The sequence below is a fragment of the Heloderma suspectum genome, chromosome 1 (assembly GCF_057233095.1).
Source record: "Heloderma suspectum isolate Gila_16-S chromosome 1, 16-S_ref, whole genome shotgun sequence".
Lineage (NCBI taxonomy): Eukaryota > Metazoa > Chordata > Lepidosauria > Squamata > Helodermatidae > Heloderma > Heloderma suspectum.
The window spans coordinates 351248267-351275047 of record NC_139458.1 but is presented as its reverse complement, the minus strand read 5'-3'; the positions used below and the strand labels follow the sequence as shown (position 1 = coordinate 351275047).

The 26781-nt window shown below is 41.7% G+C and overlaps 2 protein-coding genes across 6 annotated transcripts in view; one reads left to right on the top strand and one right to left on the bottom strand.

Moving 5' to 3' along the window:
* Positions 1-26781, top strand: part of TFB1M (transcription factor B1, mitochondrial) — a 55868-nt gene that overhangs the window by 7285 nt on the left and 21802 nt on the right. For all 5 annotated transcript variants that reach the window (XR_014786740.1, XR_014786739.1, XM_084827880.1 and 2 more), the window contains exons 3-6: positions 1896-2047; positions 5598-5706; positions 6902-7053; positions 16454-16573. Coding sequence is in view for 3 of the 5 variants with exons in the window: in XM_084827880.1 (XP_084684006.1) it covers positions 1896-2047; positions 5598-5706; positions 6902-7053; positions 16454-16573 (533 nt within the window). In the remaining 2 variants the exon portion in view is untranslated. The remainder of the gene's footprint in view (positions 1-1895; positions 2048-5597; positions 5707-6901; positions 7054-16453; positions 16574-26781) is intronic.
* On the bottom strand, positions 24966-26501 carry CLDN20 (claudin 20). The gene has a single exon (XM_084827883.1). The coding sequence runs from the start codon at positions 25623-25625 to the stop codon at positions 24966-24968; it is 660 nt and encodes a 219-aa protein (XP_084684009.1). The 5' UTR covers positions 25626-26501.

Here is a 26781-nt window from a genome sequence, read left to right as displayed (position 1 = left end):
TAGCCTGTTTTCCCTTTTTGTGTCTAGCTTTGTGATTGTTCTAGACTAGCTTGTGCCTGCTCCTCTACTCAGTAGAGGTTAAAAGCAGAGTCCCACTCTTAGCCTCTGTCTCCTTTCAACCACTGCAACTCCCCTGGCCAACTCCTGTTTGCTCCCCCTGTTTGCTCGCTCTGGTCACTCGCTCTCTGGGAGCTTGCTTGCTTCTGTAGTCCCTGGACCAGCTGGAGCAGCGTGCTCTGCTCTGCTCAGCTGGGAGGTGGGAAACAGCCTCGTTTAATTAAACAGGCTGGTTTAATTATTTTAATAATAATTAATAGCAATATGGTGTTATATAATAAAATTTAAACTTCAACAATCAGTAATATATTTTATACTAGATATATAAATGCATGTGTGCAATTACCCTCAAATAAATTTAAAGACAGCATACCATATCTTTTTTGAAATAAAAAATAATAAAAATATAAAGAAAAGCAAGAAAAAAAGAAAGATGGAAGAGAATAAATGAATATATTTATAATCATTTATCTTCTCACCTAGCCTGGATCATGTAGACTAAATACAAGCAGTTAACAAAGCTTGTTTAAAGATTCTAGTTCATGGGGTTGTAACAGAAATCTCACACATTTTTACGTTCAGCCATGCCTCCGCCATTTCATGATTTAGAAACTTCTTCAACTGACCTTCAGGCACAATACAAAGTGTAGCAGGATATTTTAAGTAATATTGTAAGTTGGGACTTTTTCCCATTCCCAAACTGGCACTTTTTCCCATTGCCCTAACAAGCGCTAGTTATGTTGCACACGCATTGGTTTGCACTAGCGCGGTATCATTCGCGCTAGCACTGGGGCACAGTTGGATACTACCCAGTAACGTATTACAGGTGGCCCAGGAAGCAGGAGTTTGTGTCCACCTGCTTTGTGCCTGTGTTGTTGCTTATCTCTCTCATGCTATGCTGCTCATGTAGCTTAGAAGAATAGAAGGAAACTACGCCAAGACATGAGGGCTGCGTGTGTACTGTGATGCATGCTAGAGCACTCCTGTTTCATGCATTGAACTTGACTTGTGGCACGTAAGGCACTCTAACCAAAACGGTTGGACATCACTGGCTACTCCAACTGGCAGCATCTCACTTATGCAGAATTTTTCCCAGTCCGATTCCTGAGATCCTTTTAAATGCAAGTCATTAAAGCTGGGGCTACTGAAACATTCTTTCTAAAAGACCTAGCCCACAATATAAAATTAGATGAGAACATGAGAGAGAAATTGTATGCTGCATTATCTGGCACTAGCCTGTGGCAGTACAATGCTTTCACTTTGTATGAAATCTATCGTGATGCAGTTGTTGTCATGCAACTGTGGTGGAGAGAAGCTGTGATGAAGAAAAGGGTAAGGAAACTAGTCTCTGGCTGAAATTTAGCTTTAGAAAGGAGTACCAAAAATGTTGACAGCTGCAAACTCCAATGTTGGGCTCATGCCTTTCTTTAAAAAAAGTGTGCTTCAACTGGCCACTTTTATTTTTAAGAAAAAGCAGTTGTGGGTGCCCAATATGGAATGTGCCTTCAATCTGGACTGGAGCCCCAGGCTAGTTTTCTGCTGTGACACTCCACCCCTGCCCCGCCCCATTGCTATATCACCAACTGTATTGTTTATTTCAAAGAACATCTTCAGGAGTAAATAGCGACCAGTGGGTTGATTTTGGCAGGAAACTAGCTTGTGGTTCTTATGAGTTGGGAACTCATTCTAGATTTGGAACCCGTGGTTGCTTTTTCTGCAAAATAAAAGTAGCCAGCTTGAGCATGCTTTTTTCCTCCTATGTTTCCCTCTATGTGTATAAACAGTTGAGCTCAGTGCTTTGAAAAAGAAAAGCCATGTCTATGTGTCCTTTCTTGCAGATAAGATAGTGAGAAGTGCTGGCAATCTGAAAGGTGCCTATGTGTGTGAGGTAGGCCCTGGGCCAGGAGGAATCACAAGAGCCATTTTGAACACTGATGTTGCAGAACTTCTGTTAGTTGAGAAAGATCCTCGTTTTATTCCAGGACTCCAGGTATCCAATTACTTGCTGAAGATTTCCTTTCGATAGTATTAATTTTGCAAGTTAAATTATGCTAAAGGTTTAATATCCCATTTATGCCTGTGTCTTAAGCAAGATATTTCAGTTGTCCTGTTACAGCCCAGTCCTAATCCTGTTTGCTCACAAGTTAGTCCCATTAGGTTCAGTGGACTCACTTTCTAGTACAAATTATTTGGAATCGACTGTTAATCATAAATATTGAGACCACTGTCTATTTGTGTTTTATCTGTGTGATGCTTTGATATTGGCTACCTTACTCTCAGGGAAGATGATTCTAATATACATTTTACTTGACTTGTCTGCATTCTTTACTAACTGGGAGGCTACTTGTTGTTCAGTCGTTCAGTCGTGTCCGACACTTCGTGACCCCATGGACCATAGCACGCCAGGCCTTCCTGTCCTGCGCTCTCTCCCGGAGCGTGCTCAAGTTCATATTCATTGCATCCGTGATGCTATCTAGCCATCTCATCCTCTGCCGTCCCCTTCTCCTTTTGCCTTCAGTCTTTCCCAGCATCAGGGTCTTTTCCAGGGAGTTTTCTCTTCGCATTAGGTGGCCAAAATATTGGAGCTTCAGCTTCATTATCTGTCCTTCCAATGAGCACTCAGGGTTGATTTCCTTTAGGATGGACTGATTTGACCTCCTTGCAGTCCAGGGGACTGACTCGTAAGAGTCTTCTCCAGCACCACAGTTCGAAAGCATCAATTCTTCGGCGCTCAGCCTTCCTTATAGTCCAGCTCTCACAGCCATACATTACTACTGGGAAAACCATAGCTTTGATTAGACGGACCTTTGTCGGCAAGGTGATGTCTCTGCTTCTTCCTATGCTGTCTAGGTTGGCCATAGCTTTCCTCCCAAGGAGCAAGCGTCTTTTAATTTCATGGCTACAGTCACCGTCTGCGGTGATCTTGGAGCCCAAGAAAGTAAAATCTGTCACTGCTTCCATTTCTTCCCCTTCTATATGCCAGGAAGTGATGGGGCCAGATGCCATGATCTGAGTTTTTTTAATGTTGAGTTTCAAACCAGCTTTTGCACTCTCCTCTTTCACCCTCAACAAGAGGCTCTTTAGATCCTCTTCGCTTTCTGCCATTAGGGTGGTATCATCTGCATATCAGAGGTTGTTGATAATTCTCCCAGCAATCTTAATTCCGACCTCTGATTCATCCAACCCGGCATTTCTCATGATGTACTCTGCATATAAGTTAAATAAGCAGGGTGACAATATGCAGCCTTGTCGTACTCCTTTCCCAATTTTGAACCAATCGGTTGTTCCATGTCTGGTTCTTACTGTTGCTTCTTGACCCTCGTACAGGTTTCTCAGGAGACAGGTAAGGTGGTCTGGTACTCCCATCACTTTAAGAATTTGCCACAGTTTGTTGTGATCCACACAATCAAAGGCTTTAGCATATTCAATGAAGCAGAAATAGACGTTTTTCTGGAATTCTCTTGCTTTCTCCATGATGCAGCGAATGTTGGCGATTTGATCTCTAGTTCCTCTGCCTCTTCGAAACCCAGCTTGTACTTCCGGTAGTTCTCGGTTCGCATACTGCTGAAGCCTAGCTTGTAGGATTTTGAGCATCACCTTGCTGGCATGTGAAATGAGCGCAATTGTGCGGTAGTTTGAACACTCTTTGGCGTTGCCCTTCTTTGGAATTGGAATGTAAACTGACCTTTTCCAGTCTTGTGGCCACTGTTGAGTGTTCCAGATTTGTTGGCATATTGAATGCAGCACTTTAACAGCATCATCTTTTAGGATTTTAAATAGCTCGGCTGGAATACTGTCATCTCCGCTAGCTTTGTTGTTACTAATGCTTCCTAAGGCCCCCTTGACTTCACTCTCTAGGATGTCCGGCTCAAGTTCAGTGACTGCACTATCATGGCTATCAGGGACATTCAGATCTTTCCTGTATAGTTCTTCTGTGTATTCTTGCCACCTCTTCTTAATCTCATCTGCTTCTGTTAGGTCCCTGCCTTCTTTGTGGAGGCACCTGATGCACCATCAAAACTCTGTGCAAGCACCAAGGAGTGAAAATCCCATGTGCACCATGAAGGGGATGGCGGCTAGAAAACCTTGGAGGTTTGCAGGATCGGGACCAAACTTCATACACAGCCTCCCCTAGTCAGGAGGCACCCAATCCACCATCAGTACCCTGCACAATTACCCCATTGGAGCAAAAATCCCAAGTGCACTAAAAAGGTTGTGGTGGGTATAAAACCTTGGGGGTTTGTAGGTTCTGGACCAAATTTGACACACAGCCTCTCCTAGTTGGGTGGCACTGGACACACCAGCAAACCCCTCAACTGCACATTTTCCCCCATAGCCATTGCTGACATAGATGCCTTGGAAGTTTGCAGGACTGGGACAAAAATTCATAGGTGGCCTCCTTGGGGCGGGGTGGGGTAGGGATGCGCAATTCCACTTTGGCACTAAAGCAGTTTAGTGAGAATCTGCAAGCAACAGGAGGGTGGTGGTGGAGGGAAATGCCCAATTGAGGGTTCTTATGGTATGTCAGGTGCTTCCTGGCTAGGGGAGGCAGTGTGTCAAGTTCGGTCGCAATCCTGCAAACCCCCAGGGTTTTATAGCCGCCACCACCCCCTTTTTGGTGCACATGGGATTTTCGCTGTTTGGTGAATGATCGCTTATTTACCCCCATAGACAGTGCCCAAATAGACATTTCAGATGTTTCCATTATACAGAGAACACCTGTGAGGAACGGAGCAGTAGCGATCTGCATTGCTCTTGCTTGAGAACTCTGTAGGCGACCAAAATAACCCACGGTGCCCAACAGACAACACGATAACTCATGTTGGGTTAAATAACTCCTACTGCAGACGGTGGGTTATCAAGAGTCAGTTATTTTGGCCAACTAAGCAATTGTTAAAAAAAAATCCTGACAGATGACACGATAACCTCAATGGGTTAAATAAACCACCCAGTCTTATTTAACCCATTGTGAGTTATCATGTCGTCTGAACCCAGTTTAAGTATGACTAAGTCTGGATCTAACCCATTTTGTTCTAATAATGCAGTGGAGCCCCAGAAAATACATTTACATAGATGGTGGGCCCATTTTGTTCATTTATACTTTATAAATTATATGGAAAAGTGATATAGTGTTGTATCGAATTGGTGTCACTCTGCTTATGGAAAGTTCTTTGATCCAGCAGAGGCTTCTGTTGTTAGAGGGACAGCAGCTGGATACAACCTATAATACAGTGTTCATGTCAGACTTTAAAATGCTATTTGCATTTGAAGTCTCAGTCCTGCTTCATTTTCTCACAGGGTGTGAGTAATGGTTGTCAACATAAAATCTTTAAATCATTGCCTTTGTGTACCTTTTATGTTTCTGACTCATTAGCATTCTCTTTAGTTTTATTTATGGCATGTCTGGTTGCCTGATTTGAATATTCTATATCCTAATATAATGCATCTCAAGAGTACATATTTGTGCTTTACAGATGTTCAGAAAAGTATTCTTTTCAAATGAGTTAAATGAATTTTTTTTTTCCTTTGAAAAACCTCAGATGCTATCTGATGCTGCTCCAGGAAAAGTTCGTATTGTTCATGGAGATATTTTAACATATAAGTTGGGTAAAGCTTTTCCAGAGCACCTTATGAAGAACTGGGAAGATGGTCAGTATCCTAGAACTATAGTTATTTAGAATACGTTTTTATATGAACTTCCTAAATTAAATTATTAGCTGCATGTTTGTAGAACTGAACTCCAAAGAGTCTGCATATTTTTGAATATCTCTCTGAGTATTGGCTTATATTGGCATGAGTATATGCTTCCTCAAAGCAATTGTGAATGTTGTTTGAGCTTCCCTTTGGGGCTAGTAGCAGCTGAGAGGACTCGAATGTTGTTGGATCCTCAGCAGAGGAGGAAAGGCAAAAACCTCATATCCCTGTACTTTGCAGTCCCGATGAAAATCACTGCCTCTCCACTTACTATTATTTTTTGTTGAAAAACACAGACATGATTGCTAATGATGCATTTAGCATACTGTGTAGCTTACCCTTCAGAAATGGTAAATTGGAGATTCTTAATGGAGAAGTGTCAGTAAGTTTTGCCACCTGATGAGATCTGTGAGACTGGCTGCAACGATTTTCAAATAGTGAATTAGCCCCCATTTATCTGCTTAAAGGGACGCCATGTGCTTGATTAGTAAGTATTGTTCAACATGAACTGAGCAAATAGCTATTATGAACAGAAGAACAGTTTTGATGGTTTTCATAATGAAAGTTCTAACTGCTAATTATATGTACCACAGTTTAGGCTTGTGAAACATGTACAATTTTTGTACACACAAATATGACATTTAAAAAAAGACAAAATGCTATATTTCATTCACTATGTCTCTTTCTCACAGCAAATGGAAAGAACATCTAAGCGTTTATAAACATAAAGAACAATAAATAATTTTAATAGCATTTTTTGGGGGGGTGCTAGGATCCTGGTGCATAGTAATTTCAGTTTCCTATTCCATGCCATTGGGTAAAATGACCACAGCACTGTCAGTATATATACTGCAGTTCACAGCAAGTTAGAAATGGGGATGAAACACTACAGGGCAGTTGAATCCACTGAGATTGAGGAATATACGTGGTAAGAAATTGACCCACATCTTTGGATCTATTCAGTTCCACTATCCAGATGAAGATTAATTCTATTTACGTGAACAATAGTGCGTATGTGTGAAGAAAAAACACTGTTGTGGATCATGCATAGGTTGTGTACTCTATGTCAGCATGCAACACATTTTTACTAGTGACCAACTAGTCACATAGAAATGATTTTTGAAGAGGTTTCCTTTTCTCTTTCTTACAGATCCGCCAGGCATACATATTATTGGAAATCTGCCTTTCAGTGTTTCAACCCCTCTAATCATCAAGTGGCTTGAGAAGATATCCAATAGAGATGGACCTTTTCGTTATGGTAGGACACAGATGACTCTGACCTTTCAGAAGGAAGTAGGGGAGGTAAGTTTGCTTATTGCCTTATTGGTTTTCGGACAGAATTGGTTTTGGTTGCCCTGGTGGATGACCTCTTGCAGGAGAAAGATACAGGGACTGTGACTCTATTTTTCCTGCTTGATCGCTTGGTGGCTTTTGATACCATTGACCACAGTATTCTTTTGGATTGTCTCCACAAGCTGGGAACTGGAATAACTGTGTTAGAGTAGTTCCTGTTTGTGGGGATGATTCCAGAAAGTAGCGTTAGGGGACTGTGCTTTGGCTCCCTGGCAGTTGGGTGCCGCATGGTACCTTCTTGTCCCCAGTGCTATGTAACATCGGGGGGAGGTCATTAGGAGACTTGGGGCAAGGTGTCATCAGTATGATTATACACAACTCTGTTTCTCTGTGACAGCTGAATCAGGAGAGGCCATGCATGTTCTGAACCGGTGCCTGGATGCAGCGATGGGTTGGATGAGGGCCAACAAACTGAGACTGAATCCTGACAAGACAGCGATTCTCCGGGTGGGTGGTTTCTAGGTATGGGAACTGGGGAGTTTGCCTGTTCTAGACAGGATTGCACTCCCTCAGAAAGAACAGGCACATAGTTTGTGGGTGCTAGATTCCTCATTGTCATTAGAGGCCCAAGCGGCTTTTGTGGCAAGGAGTGTCTGTTACCAGCTCCAGTTGGTAAGTCAGCAAGGGATGTGCGACACTGGGAATTCTGTTCCGTTTAAGCCCGATGGGATTTTGAAGTGTTTCTGTTCTGGTAAGCTGCGGCAGACTGCAGTGGACTTTTTTTTTTCAGATTCCAGAAATGTTTGTGTTTTTTTGCACACATTAAATAGATAGATGCATTTTTTCACATCCCATGATTTGTATAAATGGGATCGTGTTTGTTTAATTATTTTCTGGGTCTTTAAACTTGCACAAATGGAATCATGGTGTTTTTTTTAATATTATCTTTTGGCTCTTAAAATTTGTGCAAATGGGACTGTAATTTTAAATATTTTTTATCAGTTGTCTGATTTTAAAAAATTGGAAATGCTGAAGTGGAGGATGAAATTGACACATTCTTTGACAAGTAGGGAGTATGGCTCTGCTGGGCTAAAGGAAGTAGAGTGTGCAGAGGACAAACTGACAAGGATATTTACAATGGGAATTCCATAGCGGTAGGCGGACTTGCAAAAGACCACTGATTTTAAAATATGTCAGCTATGTCATTTCTTGGCACTCAAGTACGTGCATTGGTAACCTCGTGTTTAGGTTACTTTAATGTGCTTTATGTGGGGCTACCCTTCTTCTGCTTGGCCCGGAAGCTGCAGCTGGTGCAGAATGGGTGGCCAGGTTGCTGAGCGGGGCGCCTGGCCATGCACGTACTACACAGATGTTGAAGCAACTGCACTCTACCTATTAGCTACTGAGCTGAGTACAGGGTCTTGCCATTGGCATATGCAGCCTTGAACAGCTTGGGACCAGGTTACCTGGCAGATTGCCTTTACCAATACAAACCTGTGTGAACATTAAGATAATTGGAGGAGGCCACGTTGGTTGTACCACAGCCTGCAGATTGCCATCTTGCAGCAATCTGAAAACGAGCCTTCCCTATGGTGGCACCCACCTTATGGAATGCCCTCCCCACTGATATTCGGGAGGTCCCAACAGTAGCATGCTTTAGGGGCTAATTAAAGAGCCATTTCTTTACCCAGGACTTCCCTGAATGAGTGTTTTGCCCAGTTTGTTTGTTAATTATGGTGATGTGAGTATTGGTTTTAATGTCTTTATCAGTGTTTTAGATAAATGTTTAGCAATTATTAAGTACCTTAATGTGTATCACAACGTATTTTAATGTATTTATATCTCTTTGTAAACTGCTTAAGAGATGTTTTTTAAATATGGTAAGAGGTATATAAATCTATTAAATAATATAAATTGTTAAATCATAAGGTCTATAATACGTAAATGAAGAAACCTCTGATGAGCTTTAATTGGTTTCTGTGATTTTTAGGACCATTCAGGGTGCAATCCTATGGCCGCTAGTCAGCGGCTAGACAGTCACAGGATAGGTCGGTTTCTGGGAACCAACCTCAGAGCCCACACTCTGAGGTCGGTTCCTTGAGAACTGACCCCCACCCCCTCCTGCACTGCATCGTAGGCAGCACAGGTTGGCCCCATGCTTGTAAGAGCAGCGCGGAGTGGCAAAAATGAGGCTCGGAGGCAACCGTTGATCTAGATAGGATTGCTCCCTTAATATGCTATACATCTTAGTGTGCTGCTCTTTCCTCTAGAGATGTCAGAGAAATACATCTGGGGGGTGGAGCTCACTGAGCTTTCATTAGCTCGGCCTCCTGGACTTTGGCTCGTTTCCCGTGAGCTGGCCCAACTCAATCTGCATTGAGTTGGGTGAGCTTGCAGATTTTCCATTTTTAATTTGTGTAGATAAAATTTGCACAGCTGTGATTTGTGCAAATTATGCAAATTGCAGCTGAAATTTGCACAAATTTTATTTACACAAATTTTTTTTCCCTCCAACTTGGCACCACAGAAATCCAGCGAGCCCAAAAAGGGCCAGATTTCCCAGTAACGTTCATCCTTACTTTCCACTCACACCGCCCCTCTTCAGTCATCTCTAGATGTGCAGGAAATAAGTTTTGCTCACCAAATTTATCTTACAGGCTTTGCTAATCTAAATGTTTAACTTCTCCAAGTACAAGAAGGTATTATTTTGAAGTCCTTGGCCTTCCAGTTCACTGAATCCATTCTTGAGATAAAAATTCCCATTTTTTCCACAAACTTATTCTAAAGGGAATCAATTTCTAACTAATAATAGCTTCATAAGGAAATTCTGACAAAAACCTGAGTGACATCTGCCAGAGTATAGATGTGTATAACAGAATCTAAAGGAGCAATTCTATCCATACGTTATGACCACTGGAAGAGATAGGATCACTCCTAAGTTACCCAGGGTGCTGTTGGAGTGCAGTGTTTTGCTTACATAAAGAGCTTACACTGGCAATACATGATACACACATTAGTGAAACACTGCGAATGCAAGGGGCAAAGGGTGGGTGTAGCAGGTGTATGACAAGGAAGCTGTTGGGGGATGGTGGTGAGAGAGAAGTGAAGTTTGGGAGCAATCCTATCCCAGTATAAGGTGGATAACGACAGGTAAGGGGTGTTTCCTTTGGTTTGACTGATTTGGTGCACCTCTTATGGAAGTGTGCAATGATACTTCAGTTTTGGAAAGCAGTACTAAGGATGAACATAGCCAAGGAATTGAATGAAAACCCTCTTGTTACTGAGCCTGTGATATACTTTGGGATTACAGTCCCACTTTATACTTCTGGTCTGTATGGCTGTGCTTGGGCCTGAGAAGGAGGGGTATGTGTCATGGGCTAGGGCCCTGGGAGACTACAGGGACCACAGCATGAGTCTGTGTTCCCCTGTATGATTAAGGAATTGTTCTATGCTGTGTCAAGTTCAGGTTTTGCCCTGCTGCTTTCCCCTCCAGCTTCCCCCCCCCCCCCAAATATCTAAAATCATTGTTGCTGGAAGAATGCTCAAAAAGTAAGGTTTGCCCTGTGGAGATCACTTCAGCATCGCCCAGGAGCAAGACTCAACCCCATATCTCCTATTTTACATTGTAGTGTTATTTCTCACTGAATGATCAGGCAGCTCCTGGCGCTAGTCCCTTGAGCTTCCTGTTCTGGCTTCTGTTCTTCTTGTGTCTATGATCTTCCTTGCAAAAAGCTTGTTCCCCCTACATTGGCACCTAGGTAATTCTCCTAGACTGGGTTCGTACATCGTGATAAGCCACTGTAGTTTATAAGCTACTCACAGTAGCTTATAAACCACCGTGGCTTATTGTGTCATCTGGAAGCACTTTTCCCCTACCAGAGTAGCTTATTTAGCCAAAATAAGTGATCATCATAAGCCACTGACTGCAGTAAGGTTTAATTAAACCACTGTGGCTTATTGTGTCATCTGGCACTCCACTGTGGTTAAAGAGCATTAGCCAGCAAGCTGCTCGGCAAGAGTGGCAGGAACCCCTGCTACTCTTGCCCAGTGGGGCCATGATTGTCATTCGTGATTGCGCCCAGGCCTCTGCCCGTGCCCCCTTCCCTTCACGATCGGGGTTGGGTCTGATTTTTTTTTTTGTTTCCCTAGCCCTGTTTTGCACAAAACAGGGCTTGGGGAAATAAAAAGAAATCAGGAAATCAGGGGTAGGGGTAAAATCAAAAACAAAGATTTCAAAAACTTTTAAAAACTAATGTAAGTGAATGGCGCAATGGGCTCCATTGGCTTGTGTTATATTTTCAAAGTTCCCCTCCTGAAAATCGGGGGGACGGGGACCCAGCTCCGCTGCCGTTGGTCCTGTTACCCAAGGGGTGATCACCAGTTCGGAGGGGCAACTCTGCAAGTGCAGTTATGTGGCCGTTTCTCTAAATTAGGGCATATCTTAACTAAAAGGCCAATGTAGAGATTTAGAAATAGATTATTTATAAGTGGGGTCTGCAGCAAAATGTTTGTAGTGTGGAATGCTCCCATTCAGGGTTACAGCCAGCCATGGCCTCTTCAAGGTTAGACCTGTCCTTACCACCACCACCCCTCATTCTATGGCCACTAAGCATGCTCAGTCCTCACTAGGATATTTTGGGGGTCTTTTTCCCCTTAGTTTTTTTTGTCATACATACATATATATATATTTGTACTTCTGCAAACCTTGGGGTTTCCGTAAGCATGTTGCTACCTCCCTCTTTTTTCCCAGTGGCCTTGTTTTGGCTACAGTCCTGTCAGCATTTACCAGCTGAGTTTACTGTTAGAGGGAACAATTCTTTATTTTATACCTGATTATACTTGTACTCAAGTCTATACTAGCTTACTGAGAGAGGGGATAATTGCGTTTCCACTATGCAAAAACCATTGGATTGCATCTGTCTGTGTTTGTCTGCCAGCAGAACAGACACCACTGATGAAACTGATTCCCTCTCTCCTCTGCCCACCCCTCCAGATCTGCTCCAGGAAGGTCGTGGGACCCTCCAGAGTAGATTTGGGGAGATGCAGGGGAAGGAGAGGTGCGAGAGGAAGTCTGCTAACGTGACATTGGGATGGAACCTATCTTCATTGTCTGAACAAAAAGAGTTAACTTGGATTGTATGCTTAGGTTGACTGTACAGCTTAAGTTGACATTCCACCTTAAATGAAATGAGTAGATGGCATTACTTGAGTTTACTTTCACAGTAATTGAAATACTGTGTTTAAAAGGCTGAACTTATAATCATAAAAGTAATTCCTGTTAGTTCCCGAACTCAAGAATTTTTGAAGAAACGATGTTATGAACTGCAACAAATTATAAAGTAATCCTACAGTGGTAATATGTAAGGTGGCCCCTAGGCTAGGGCTAATGCCAGTGCAGCATAAAACATGATTCTGTGGTTAACCAGTGCAACAATAACTGTAGACAGAAAAGCGGTAGTTAAATTGGCAAACATATCCGTAACCTTGCCATCAGTCACCAGTTATTGTTCACTAATGATTCCTCCATGTTAGCTATATGTCGAAAACACCAACAAATGCACAGGGATGGCCGTATGACATCACCCAGCCTATACACCGCCCACATACCACACACAACCAGGCAGCTACAAAGAAACCACAGCATCTTCTCTTTTGCAGACACACTGTGGTCTGGAGTATAGCAGCTGACAACTACAGTCACTATCCCCCGGGTTCTGTGCAGACGGGTTTGAATCGGGGGGGGGGGGGTTGGGTTGTTCTTCCCCTCTTCAGTTTTTTTCCCTCAACAGCGAAGGCAGGAGGTCCTCAAATGCTACAGAGGATGCAGACCCTGCTCCTATGCTAATGAATCTATGGTTAGGAATCAGAAATGCATGTACATCCATGGCTCCTGAATGTAGTTATTCCAGAAGAGCCTCTTGGTCATAGAGTAGTGGCAATACACATACCAAAACCTATTTCCAGGCACTCAGATCTGTCTCACTTACTCAGTATGCTGGAGATCTGTCTAGATGACAAAGAAGAGTATTTCAATCACAGTTGGTCCTGAGCCTGGCATTTTCTATATTACATCTTTTGTAGTGCAGTTTGTGAAAGTTCAAGATTAGTTCTTAATGTTCAAGTCAAGGTGTAGAGGCCATCAGAGCCAACCTCTCCAGACACTGTGGTTGTGAGACAAAGCAGACTCCTTTTATCTGCTCTCACTCCATGTGGTTTTTGGCACAAAAGCTTCAGTTCGGTTTGCTAAAATAATTGATAGTGTGAGCTGCTATTCTGAGCATAGCGATATGGCTAATGGATGAGGCTTTCAAAGCTAAAACAGGTTGAAAATGAAGGAGAGCAGTATGTTGGCAACTAGGAGGAAGTACGAAGAGTTGAGAACAGAAATGAAGCCTGTGCTTTATATAGCTATAACCAGCTGTATATGCTATCAAGTTTTTTCCTTGTACGTGACATGCAGATTATAGTGTTTCTGTGCATAACATAGCTTAAATGAGATGCAAAATAGCATGGACTAAGTTTCTTGTACTAAGCTGATAAGACCAGAAGCTACATAAAATACAGTAACATGATCATGGTAATAAAATGAGCTTGTTTTGGTAGTTGCTGTTGAGATTTTTCTGGTCTTTGTAAAGTCTTTTTAATTTAAGTACATCTTTATTCTGCCCTTCCTCAAAAGAGCTCACGCAGATGTATCCTTTCTTTATCCCTAAAATATCCCTGTATGATAGATTAGGCTGTGGGACAAGATGAACCTAATGTAACCACTTGAGTTTCATGGCTGAGTGAAGACTGGAACTTGGGTCTCCCTGGTTCTAGTCCAACACTATTTTCATTTAAGTGTAGCGGGCTCAATCCAGAGATACTTGAGTTCTAAAAGGATGTAGTGCACAGATTTGTCTATTGTGACACATGCCTAGTTGTGTTGTGCCAGGACAACTACAATGTACTCTTTGTGAGTTTGTCTTTAAAAAATGTCTAGTAACTTCCGCTTGTGAAAAAGGTGGCAGTCAAGATGCTGACTGGAGCCAGGTGTTGGAAGCATGTTATTCCATTGCTGAAACAACTCCACTGGCTGCCTTTTTCGAAGTGTTGGTTGTGATCTTGAGAGGGCTATTTGCTTCAGGACCAGAGTATCTGAAAGGCTGCTTTCTCCCATATGTGCCTGCCCTCACATTATGTTTATCTACAGAGGCCCTCTTGTTGGTTCTGTATTCAGGTTTGATGGGAATGAGGGAGAGGCCCTTTTCTTTTGCATGCTCAGACTTTAGAACTCACTCTCTGGGTGTATCTGCTTTGCCCCTTCTTTATTGGCCTTCTGCCATTGTGTTAAAACCTTCTTGTTTTAAGAGGTCTTTGACCTTTAAAGGCCTTTTACCACCTCACCTACATCGCTCCTGGATTTCTTGTATTTTATTGTTCCTGTTTTAACCTTTTCTCTCTTGGTCTGGTGCTCTGTTTGGTTAGTGTTGGATTACTGTGTTTTTTTATTCTACTGTATTTTAATATTTCATGGTATTCTTGCTGTGAGTGGCTTGAACTTAGGTATAGGTAGGTAAAAATACTTTAATAAATACATAATATACATGTATATAGCCATTCATGTCTAATAGCAGAGGATAATAATCTGACTGTGCATAATGGATTGTCACTCCTTTGTGCATAGCAGAATCCAGTATGGATCCACAGTGGATATAGGTGGGTGTGCAGTGCTGCCTTATTAATATTATAAATGTTGTTATTTCAAAAATGTGTATCGTGTCTTTCTTTATAAAATAAATTCAAAGTGGTTTTCAAATTTTAAAACAAAAACATGCCTCATTCAACAAAAGTGTATCCTCAATCACAAAAAATAAAGAACAGTACAGCACCTGAAACAACATAGCAGCAAAAGACAAAACCTAACACTAACCAGCAAATGTAGGAATGGAACAAAGGCGCTTAGACAGTCTCAGCCAATTATGAAAACTTTCTGGAAAAAACAGGTGCCTGAAAGCATATAGTGTCAGCTAGGGCCTTTCTGTGGAGAGCATTCCGTAAGGTTGGTACCACCACTGGAAAGGCTCAGCTTCTGGTAGACACCTGCTGAACTTCTTGGAGCAGAACCTGAAGAGTGCATGAGGGGGAATGCAGTTCTTCAAGTACCCAGGTCCCAAGCTATTTCGGGTTTTATTGGCAAGAACCAGGATCATAAATTGAGCTCAGAAACAAATAGGGAACCAGTGCAGATCACATAACACTGGAGTAATATGCTCCGAGTGTCCAGTCCTAGTCAGAAAGCTGGTGGCAGCATTTTACACCTGTCAAAGTTTTCAGAGGCTTTTTAAGGGCAGACCCATGTAGAATATGTTGCATGAATCCATCCTGGCAGTTTACTAAGGGATGGGTGCGTGCCCTGTAATGCATGTACAAACTAATTGCTGGATTAGGGTATCAGATTAGGGCAAAAAGTAATAAAGATAGGACTAATAGTTTGTACATTAAATATATTGATACGAACTTTATATGGCTCATAAGTAAGAGTTGTCATTTATAGGCTGTTGTAATGTGGTGCTGCTGTCATAAGAGATGTGTGAAGCTATCTCTACTAGCTGTATAGAGTAGACAATGGATTGCCCGTCAAAGCAGGAAGTATGTTAAAGTTATCAAGGCTCCTGCCTGTGCCATGAGATGTTGATCTGATGGCACTGAGCAGCTCCCTATGCTCAGTATGAACAGCAGATTAAACACTATTACGACTATGAGCATTTATAAGTCAGAAATTGAGTAAGTGTTTTACTTGCTGATACTTCTTTAGCTTTTGTTTCTTGCCTTTATAAAATGTTTGAGCTAGAATCTTTAGAATGTATTTCTGCATGCTCCTATGAAGGTATAAGTCTGGTTTGGGAAATTTAGTGAAATACTGCATTTGAGATATTAGGTTAAAATGTATTTAATGTTAATTTTTATGATTCTGGTAAGTGTAGAAATGTGATTGTGATGAATCCATATTTTCTTTCATATACTTCAACTATAAGAGGCTTCATTTGAGTGGCATTCTTGAATAGCATTCTTAGTAGGGACAAACAACAACTAAAAAACAATATTGCTTCATTGTGCATCTGGTTGCCATAGTGGTATTTGTGACAGGTCATTGTGCTAACCTTCTTTCTCTGTATGGAGGCCTATTAGCATCAGTAAATCCCTGATCTGTCCTTAATTATTTTATTGACAAGTATATTTATGTCCTTCTCAAACAGATATTAATGGACACCTTCAGAAACCATTTGATAATTTTCCAGGTTTAGAGAATGCTCTGAAAGGCTCTTCTGTTTTATTAAGTTTTAAATATGACTTGTTAAATGTTATAAATTAACACTTGATTAGCCTGGATGAATTCACTCATAAGAACTCTTTGTTTCTTGCACAGAGATTGACAGCTAGTACAGGAACCAGGCAGCGAAGCAGACTTTCTGTTATGTCTCAGTACCTGTGCACTGTTCATAAGTGTTTCACGATTCCAGGTCAAGCTTTTGTTCCAAAGCCAAAGGTAAGTCTGTTCTTTTATTACTAAGAATTGGAGGTTAAAGCTTCATCCAGTTATCAGATGATTCTGAAAAACAAAACTAAATTCCATGATAAAGTGACATTTATTGCTGGAGGAACACAAATATTGGACTGCTAATAAAGGCATATATATATTTAAAAGAGAGACAAAGACGTAAAGCTACACAATATAGGATTTTAGAAGGAAGATTAATGGAATGAGAAAATATTCAATGAATTTAGCCCTTAATAACCCAGGAATCTCCTTATTAGCAATCACAGTGAATGGTTAGTATGGGTCAGGAGTTGTTTTAGGTATAGTAAACGTGATAATGTGTGTGTTCTCTCTCTTTAAACACTTTAGGTAATAAAGCAATTCAGTACAAATGGAATAAGGAGAATACAGACATCCCCATGTACCAGAGAGATTTTACTCCATTGGTGTTAACTGCAAGTTAAACCTTAAGTGCTAATGGCAGTTTTAATATCTCCTGTTACATAGGGAAAGGCCTATGTCATGGTTCAAATGTATTACCTTTTTTGCATTGACGTGTACATGTGTACAGTTAACAGGTAAATATCCCACTTGCTTTCCCCCAAATGTTGGGTTGCCAACCAAAGTCAAATGATCCCAGGGATGTGTCTAAATTCTTAGGAGAATCTGAACACAGGAACCAGCAGGGTGTCTCCTAAAGCTACCCCAAAGGAGCACCTCACTGCTCAAGACCTTAGCTAAATTTTTAGTGTGGTTTTAGGTTCTCTTGGACTTGTCCCTTGCAGATCCTTCTTGTTCAGAGCCAGGTAACTGCAAAGAGGAATCTGGTCCCAGTAGGACAGTGGCTCACAGGTCAGTGTTACAGCTGATATTTGAAGTTGTTGGATCCATGCCTTGTCATTAGTTGTCGTACACTTCAACAATCTTGAGAGCTGACAGTTATTTAGTAGTTGACAGCTTTAAGGAGAGAAAAGGAAATCCTGGTTTATATCTGTTCTCTGCAAAGCAGAAAGGTTGAGATTTCTCACAGTTCATTAAGTCCAGTTTGTCAGATTTCCAGAAACTACAGCTTTTTGCTGGTTGCTGTTGCTGCATTTAGTCATATGTGTTACTGGTTTGTTTTGTTTCACTGAGACATGTTCTCAGTCAGCAGTGGCACTCGCCTCAGAGAAGCCCTGAGCTTCACTTGAGGAGTAAGGAAATTCAGAGCCCCCAGGAATTCACACATTTTGATATTGTCTTGGGGGCAAGACTTCCTTAGAGTTGGCTGCCTCCTGCTTTTGAGAAGGACAGAAATTCATCAGGTAAAAGACAGTTGGGTTTTTTTTTTAAAGGAACATTTTATTCCATGAGTTTTCCTGAACCAATTCCATGGTCCAGCCTTCCTCAACTTGCTGCCTACCAGAAGTGTTGGACTACAGCTCCCATCATCCCCTGCCTGGCTGGGAAGGCTGCTATAGACAAAGTCAAGAGGATGGTTAGATAAAATAGACCACCATTCATATCATAGCAACATTGTTACTGAAATGTTTATTACAGAATTTGACTGCTAATGGAATATGTGTGTGTAAATAAATGGCCGACTGATAACGTGTGTAGCTTTCTGTCCCCACTCCCCTTAATTTGAGTAATTCTTTAAGCTGGTCATTTTGAACTGAGGCCGTGCATATGGTACCTTTTCCCCCGCCGCCCTTAATGGTGCTCCAATTTTAATGCAGCCTGCCTTGTTCAGTGAGGAACAAACAAGGAAATTTACCAAAGCAAGATGAATTATGTGGAACTCCAGGAACTCTAGGCATTAGTGGTGATCAGAGACAATACCTTGAACCTAAAGATTTACAGCTAACTGGCATAAGGATTGTTGCTGAAATAACTTTCCGATGCCCAGAGAAAGAATGTAAGCTGAACATGGATTAGTAGCCAGTTACACTCAGCTAGGTAAAGATTTAGAGAGGTGATAAACACCAGGCTAGGAATGCAGACTTGAAGTTTATGCTTGGCACTAGCAGAGGATAAATGAGCCTATTGCACTGCTATGAATATGAATTGGCCTAGTCATTTTCAACTCAACTGCAAGATAGTCAGATGCTGTTTTGAAAATTTGTCCTGAGCATTAATAGCATTGGAGCCAAACAAACTCTGTTGAGGCAGATTTGGAAGTGACTCACAAAATGATAACTAGACATTTTCTCAGTAGTGCAAAGTAAATAGTGTGACCTGATCACTATTTTCCTCAGTCACTGCTGCCAGATTAATTCTGAATTAGGAGTTCAGGTCAGGCTTTAATGTAGTATATGTATGGTTTTTCACATGCTCCCTAACATGAAGTAGCTGAAGTTATAAAGTTGTGGCAGTGTTGACCTTCTGAGGGCGTTACAGAGCATAAATATTGTAGCTATTGATGCCTAAAAGTCTGCTAGTGCAGCAAATGGTTGAGTTGGACTGTTAACTCGGCTGGGATCACACATCACGGCAACCCAGAATTTAACAACCCATGGATTAAATAAGCTGTGGGTTAGTGTTATTTGCAAACCAGGTCCCTGTGTGAGATTTTGGATTTCAAGTGTTTTGTGATGATCCTGTATGGTGAATACAGCCCACTGCAGTGCTGTGGAGCCTGTAATTCACCTTGGTTTACAGAAGATTTACGGGCAATTAAACAGGCTGGAGGATGGCTAGTGTGCAGGTGGCGCAGGTCTTGGAGCGAGTACAACCAACGATTAGCAAAGGTTCTTTGTTGTGCCTATTATGCAGTAGTGACAATGGCAGAAAAATCTTATTATACATCTACTATTTCATCCTTGAAATGTTGCCCAGCAGAATTGTTCCGAGTGGTGAATGGCCTTTTGGGATCTTGCTCAGGCTCAGAGAAACTGGGATTGGAACCTTCGGTCATTTGCTGTGATAAATTTGCTAGGCAGTTCGAGAAGAAAGTCACTCATATTCACTCAGAACTTGACGCCACAGTTATCGCAGAGTCTTGGAGGTGTCCAGTGTTCCATCTGGTTGTGTTTCCTGGGATCAGTTTCAGTTGTTACAGCCTGATGATGTGGACAGTACACTTGAATCAGTCTGCCCACCACATGTAAACTTGATCCTTGCCCATCTTGGCTTATACGATCTAGCAGGGGTGGATTGGCTGGGTGGGTCCAGGGAGTAGAAATGCTTCGCTCTGTCAGGGGGTGGTTCCTGCTGCCTTGAAAGAGGCTGTAGTTCACCCTCTCCTGAAGAGGCCCTCCCTGGACCCAGAGGTGTGTGAGAACTATCTCCCTATTGCCAATATCCCCTTTTGGGGCAAGGTGCTTGAGCATGTGTGGTGGCTGGGCAGCTTCAGATGTTCTTGGAGGAAACTGATTATCTGGACCCATTTCAGTCTGGTTTCGGGCCAGGGTATGGCACTGAAATGGCCTTGGTTGCTCAGACTGACAACCTCCTCCAGTTGAAAGACAGGGGGAGTGCTACCCTGTTGATCTTCCTGGATCGCTCAGCGGCTTTTGACACCATTGATCATGGTGTCTTACTGGATTGGATCTGCAGGATGGGAGTTGAGGGCACTGTGCTACAGTGGTCCCATTCCTGCCTGCAGGGCCAATTCCAGAGGGTGGCATTGGGGGATTCCTGTTCTACCCCATGGCTATTAAGTTGTGAGGTGCCACAGGGTTCTATTCTATCCCCCAGGTTGTTCAACATCTATATGAAGCTGTTGGGTGAGGTCATTAGGAGTTTTGGGGTGGGGTGTCACCAGTACGCTGATGTATCTCCTTGTTGTCAGAGTCAGCTGAGGTGGTGAAGGTGCTGGACCAGTGCTTGGAGGCTATAATGGGCTGGATGAGGGCCAATAAACTGAAGCTGAATCCTGACAAGATGGAAGCTCTGTGGATTGGTAATTCCTGAGTCAGTGAATTGAGTAAGTGACCTGTCCTGGATGGGGTTGCACTCCTCCTGAAGGAGCAGGTGTGTAGCTTGGGGGTACTCCTTGATCCATCCCTGTCACTGGAGCCCCAGGTGGACTCTGTGGCCTGGATTACTTGGGGCCAGCTTCGGCTGATCCACCAGCTACGGCCTTTCCTCGACAGGGATAACCTAGCCACAGTAGTACATGCGCTGGTAACTTCCCGATTAGACTATTGCAGTACACTTTATGTGGGGCTGCCCTTGAAGACGACTTGGAAGTTGAAGCTAGTGCAAAGTGCAGCAGCTAGACTGCTGACCGGAACACCTCATAAAAACCATATAACACCAGTTTTAAAGAAATTGCACTGTCTGCCAATACACTTCCAGTCAGAATTCAAGGTTTTAGTGATGACATTTAAAGCCCTAAGCGGCTTGGGACCTCAATATTTCAGGGAGCGCCTCTCCCTATATATACTTATACTTACCTGAGAACTGAAATGTATTGGAGGGGCCCTCCTCTGCATCCCACCAGTACGAGACATACACTATGGTGGGACATGGGAGAGGGCCTTCTCTGTTGTGGCACCCGGTTGTGGAATGCCCTCCCCTTGGAGGCCCAATTGGCACAGACATTGGTCTCATTTCGGCGCCAAGTAAAAACATGGCTTTTTACAAAAGACTTTGAGGGCTAAATGCATTCCCTAGCACATTGTTTTAAGTGTTGTTTTAGATTTTAACTGGTATTAGCTTATTTAATAGCTTAATATCATAGAATCATAGAATAGTAGGATTGGAAGGGGCCTACAAGGCCATCGAGTACAACCCCCTGCTCAGTGCAGGAATCCAAGAAAATATGTTTTAGGTGTTTAAATTATTTATTGTTTTATACTGTTTAAATTTATTTTATCTTTACACCACCCTGAGATCTTAATGATATAGGGCGGGATAGAAATATTTTAATAAATAAAATATAGCCCTACATTTTGTCAGTAGGGAAGGAGAAGAGGGAATGAACTAGGTCTGTGTTTTGTTGCCGGATTATTCAGCCATGTACTACCATTGTGTCATGGCAAAATTCACTTATGCCAGCAACAGGGTCTTGCAGATCTATTTTGTCTTGGAGATGACCATGGTAGCAGTAACGGAGAGTTGTGTGTGTTGAATTCTTATGTATAAATAAATATGTGGTGCTGTCTGCTCTGTTTGTGACAGTGCACTGTAACTATTTTTTTTTTGTACCGGATATGTCTTCTTGTGTGAATATTGTGGCAGCAATACATGCCCGTAGGGAGAGTGCTCACCATTGTTAATGACTGTTCTCCTTCTCTGTGCTCTATGGTATTTCTTTTGCTCTGACATGGCTTTGTTGGCAGCAATTGTTAAATGTCTTCTTTCGGCACTTTACTTTTGTGTCAGTATATTTGCACTTTTTTTTAAGCTGAGTCTAGTAAAAGTTTAGCTTGTACGAACCTGCACTAATACAAGCTTGCTTACTGCCTTTGAAATGGTTGAACTGAGCGCTCAGCCTCAGACAACACTTATGTTCTTCAAACCCTTTTTTATTAAGCAGTTAGACAGGCTGCTAATGTATATTAAGATGCTGGCTCTAGATCTCTCCTACCCCCATGTAATTCCTTGATTTTTGAGATTTCTAACATGTGTTCCCAAGATATTGGTGATCTGCATAGAAGAAGATATTTATTGCATTGATAAACCACTACAACTTACTCCAGACTAAACTCACTTAAATAATTGAAAGTGCTTTGGAAAAGCGTTTTGAAGCTTAAAGCTCCATGGTGAGCTATTTGGGCTGTTCGCAGGGGCTAAACAACCCAGTGGTTAACCCAGCAACAGCCCAGTCGTCCAGGTTCAGACATCATGCTCCTCAACCTATGAAGAAGCTGATTGTGGGTTGTGCAGTAAAAACAGAATTGACAGGTATATCGCAGGCAGCGTGCCTGCTTGTGCATGACAACCCATGGGCTGTAGAACTGAATGGGTTGTTGTTTTGTACAAACCAGATCATTCTGTTTGGGCACCTCGCACCAGGATGCTTTATTTGCTCTTGGCCCTTCCTGTTTGAGGGATCAATGTAGTCTGAATTATACAGCTTAATCTGTAGTGATCTGAAATGTAGAGCATCTTGCATTTGGATCTCCTCTCATACTATTATTAATATTATTTATTTACATTTCTATACTGGCCCACAGCCGAAGCCCTCTGAGCGGTTTACAAAGCTTAAAGCATGCCTTTCATGCCATGATCATGCTAAAATCTCAAGCTTAATGGCTGAGTTATTCCTTGAATACTTCTATGAATCTTTCTCCTGCTTTATGGTGTGTATTTTTGGTTCTCTTGTTTTCTTCATTTAAAAAAAAAAAAAATGGGACAGTTAAGGTTTGCATTGAGTATATCTCAGTGTTATGCACACAGATATTTGAGATGATAATAATACAGCACTTATTTTCTCATCCTAAAAAAAAGATGATGCTTGGGGGAAAAAGACAACAGGCACATTATTATTTATAGACCTAATATAGCTATCCTGGAGAATGAAGTGCTACAGTGGCCAAATAACTGGTAGGTCTGGTTTTTTGACATTTCTTCTCATAAATATAAAGCATAATAAAACAGAACCCTTGATTTCTAAAACCAGTTGCTTACCTGATTAGGAGCTTAAGAGCCCTACTGGATCAGACCAAAGGCCTATCTAGTCCAGTGTGCTGTTTCCTATTGTAGCCAATCAGACTGCTCTGTGAAACCCACAAGCAGGACATAAGGGCAATATGCCTCTCTCCATGGTTGTTCCCAGCAACTGATATTGAGAGGTATACTGCTTCAGGTCTTGGTGGTAGCATATAGCCATTGTGACGCGTAACCATAGATACCTTATCCCCCATGATTTTTTCTTAGTTTTTAAAGCCACCTCAGTTGGTGGCTGTCACCACATCTTGTAGCACCAAATCCTATGCATTGTTTGAAGAAGGTACTTCCTTTTATCTGTCCTGAATCTCCCACCATTCAACTTTACTGGATGAGCACCGCTAGTGTTATGAGAGAGGGAGAAAAACGTCTCTCTATCCACTTTCTCTGCATCATGCTTCATTTTATAAACCTTTTATCATGTCTTCTCTTACTTGTAATTTTTCTAAACTCAAAATCCCCAAACATTGTAACATTTCCCTGTTGGGGAGTAGCACCAGCCCCTGATAATTTTCATTGCCCTTCTCTGCACCATTTCCAGTTTATGGAAAAAGTCATAATAAATATGAACCTAATCATTTTGTGCATGTTTCACAGAAGAGGCTAAGGCTTATCATTCAATAAAACATAAGCTCATATTATTGGCACTAGAAAAATCTGTGTACATATAAAATATATGTGTAACTTAGGATGTGTCTCATGTTATTGGTCAAAGCGTTCATATTCCACCTCCCCTCTTACACCAAGAAATTCAAACTCTAGCTCTCCTCCTGAATGGAAATGAGAGGTTCCCTACAGTGACTAATAATCATTTCAGCATGTTAAAAAGAAGGTTCTGAGAAGCAAGGCGAGTTAACCAAGTGAATCATGCTGGCAAAGTAATTACAAACTGAGTTGCTATCACCTGCAAGAGCTCTGTGTGGCAGACTGCCAGTAATTCTGGGGCCTGATCCAAGAGTGACTTGTAAATAGTTTGCATAAAGTATAGGTTTTAAAGTAGCTGAATGATGTTCAGCTTAAACCATGTTGAAGCACTGATTAGTTATTGGCATCAGGAAACATTTCAGTTAGTTAAACCTCGCTAAGATCACATAGAAGTCAAGAAGGAGACAAAAATATTTAAATGTGCAGCTTGAAATCAGAGGGTTAAAAAGTTTGCTTTACTTACAAAGATGTGGCAATTGCTGTGTTTTTCTTAATCCTTATTTGTATTTCAACTTTAAATCAGCAACAGACTGTTAAGTAGACATTTATTTTGAAATAAGAATGGAACCTGCTGCACATGGTCATGGGATGTGTGGGGCAGTTTTGGGTTTGGCAACAACTGAATGTGAATCTCTCTTCAGCCATTGCTATTAGGTTTCTTTTTTAAGTGAAGAAAAATAATTATCATGGTCGTTTGGAACTGATAATGAAAGACAGATGTTGCTACTCTTTTAAAAACAATACATAAGATTTCACATAGAGCAGAGTAGGTTTAGCTAAAGCCATAATTAAAATGAGACCCTTGGTAAAATTTGCATATTACAGATACAAGCTACCTTTTGCATGCTAAAAAACTAAAAGTTGATATTATTCATTTTGTTCTTTTGTAATACAATTCCGTTGCAAAGCAATACAAACAATAAATTAATGGTTGTTGCAGTGATTTTAAACTTTTTAATCATCTTTATTTCGGTAGCCAAACGCTTTTCATCTTTACGAGCCTCTCATCAAGAACATAAAATTTGTTTTATATTTAAAAACAAAACCACAGTAAACAAAGCCACCCTTGGTTGAACAGGATCCCTGGCCAGAACTATATTTACACATAGTCTTTTAGGGTGTAGCCTGTGTTCTCTTGCTGGGCACCTGGGAATGGTTGCTGCTGCTTGTTAGGGTAAATCCATGCTCTCTGCTGTTTTTTAAAACAGGAAGTGCCGAAGATGGCACCTGCAATGAGTAGAAGTCCTGCCGAAAAGAATCCGATATAAACTGCTCCTCCTGGTTCGTTCTTACTGCTTTCTGGGACTGTTGGGTCCAGAAAATTTGAAATGATCTCTCTGGTGTACCAGGCTGTTGGTATCAAACCAAATATTCCTGCAAGGATAAAGAAAACTCCTCCTGCAAATGAAGTGTGGCTTTTGGTGTCCCTGTCCCCTCCTAAGCGGGTGCACTTCATTCCCACAGTGGCAATGCAGATCCCGAAAGCTGAGAGGATGCAAGATAAAACCATGGTGGTCCGTGCTGCCTGGATGTAAACAGGGAGGGAGAGGATTGAATATTTCAGTGTGCAGCTAAACATCCCGGTGCTGTACCATGTGCAGTCCATCCAGAGCCCTTGCATCTGAGTTATAGCTGTGATGATGTTTGAACCCACGTCTGCATTCACCTTCCAGTTTGGCAACAAGGTAGCTGTGATTGCGCCGAAAACACCAAACAAGGCTAGGATGAAAGCAAAGAACTGTAGAGCTGCGGATGCCATGATGAGATTTGCTGTCACCTTTTGTCTGGCTGTTTCTCTGCTGTTGTTGTAAACGTGTGTAACTGTCTGATAGCTCCCCAGTCAAGTCTGTAGCCGTCTGTATGTGATAGAAGAAGGAGGGGGAAGAATGGCAGGGGCAAAGGAAAGAGAAGTGAGCAAACAAGAGAGCTTGCATTTAAAATCACAGCTATCTGAATGAATGACTGAACGTGACCCTGCAGCAGATGAGAAGGCTACAAAAGCCCTGAGCAGCTGTACACAGGGCACTTGGAACAGAAATGATTATAAATGAATAGTGTGTGAACGACTGAGCACAAGGAGCTATCCTTTAATAATCCACAGTGGCAAACAACTCAAATGCAATGCTAAGGCGTAACATTAAGATAATGTAAATCTCCGAAAGTAAGGAAATGCAAAAATGAGCAATTCCTGCCTTGGTTGGCCAACTCTGAAGCCTTAATTCCGTTTTGTTCTGTGACACAAAGTAGTAAAAAGAAAATTATCTAATTCTAGTCCTATAAATGGTCCCTCAAATTCAAACCTATAATTAAATAAAACAATGGTTTATATAAATGGTTTATATGGAAACTCAGGTTCCATTGGAAACATTTAGATTTTAGTCTAGTTCAATATAATCTTTTCCCACTTCCATCTTTTTAAATGGTAGTTCAGTGAGTGCGCTGTGTTTTGTGAAGATCTCTGTTCCCTTTCTATTATTTTCTGAAGAGCAGAGTTCAAGCTTCTGTGTTGGTCAGTCAGGACTTTTCTAAGGTCTAGAAACTCAGTGTATCCTGTTCCTTGATTCATATTAATCACCTTTGAAATGGCACCATCATTAAAAGTAAATAAAACAGTTACTGAAGACTTGGGGCACAACCCACCTGAAGTTGACATTTAAGCGTCGTTTATTTTAAATAGGATAGTCAAGCACATACTTTAGCATCGAAATCAGTTTGTCTTAAATGTGCTTAACTTTTTGTTGTTGTTGTTCAGTTGTGTCTGACTCTTCGTGACCCCATGGACTGTAGCACGCCAGGCCTTCCTGTCCTGCGCTCTCTCCCGGAGCGTGCTCAAGTTCATATTCACTGTATCGGTGATGCTATCTAGCCATCTCATCCTCTGCCGTCCCCTTCTCCTTTTGCCTTCAGTCTTTCCC

Bases quoted from the DNA above. Each gene is read 5' to 3' on its own strand.
- CLDN20 (XM_084827883.1), bottom strand. From the start codon at position 25,625: ATGGCATCCGCAGCTCTACAGTTCTTTGCTTTCATCCTAGCCTTGTTT.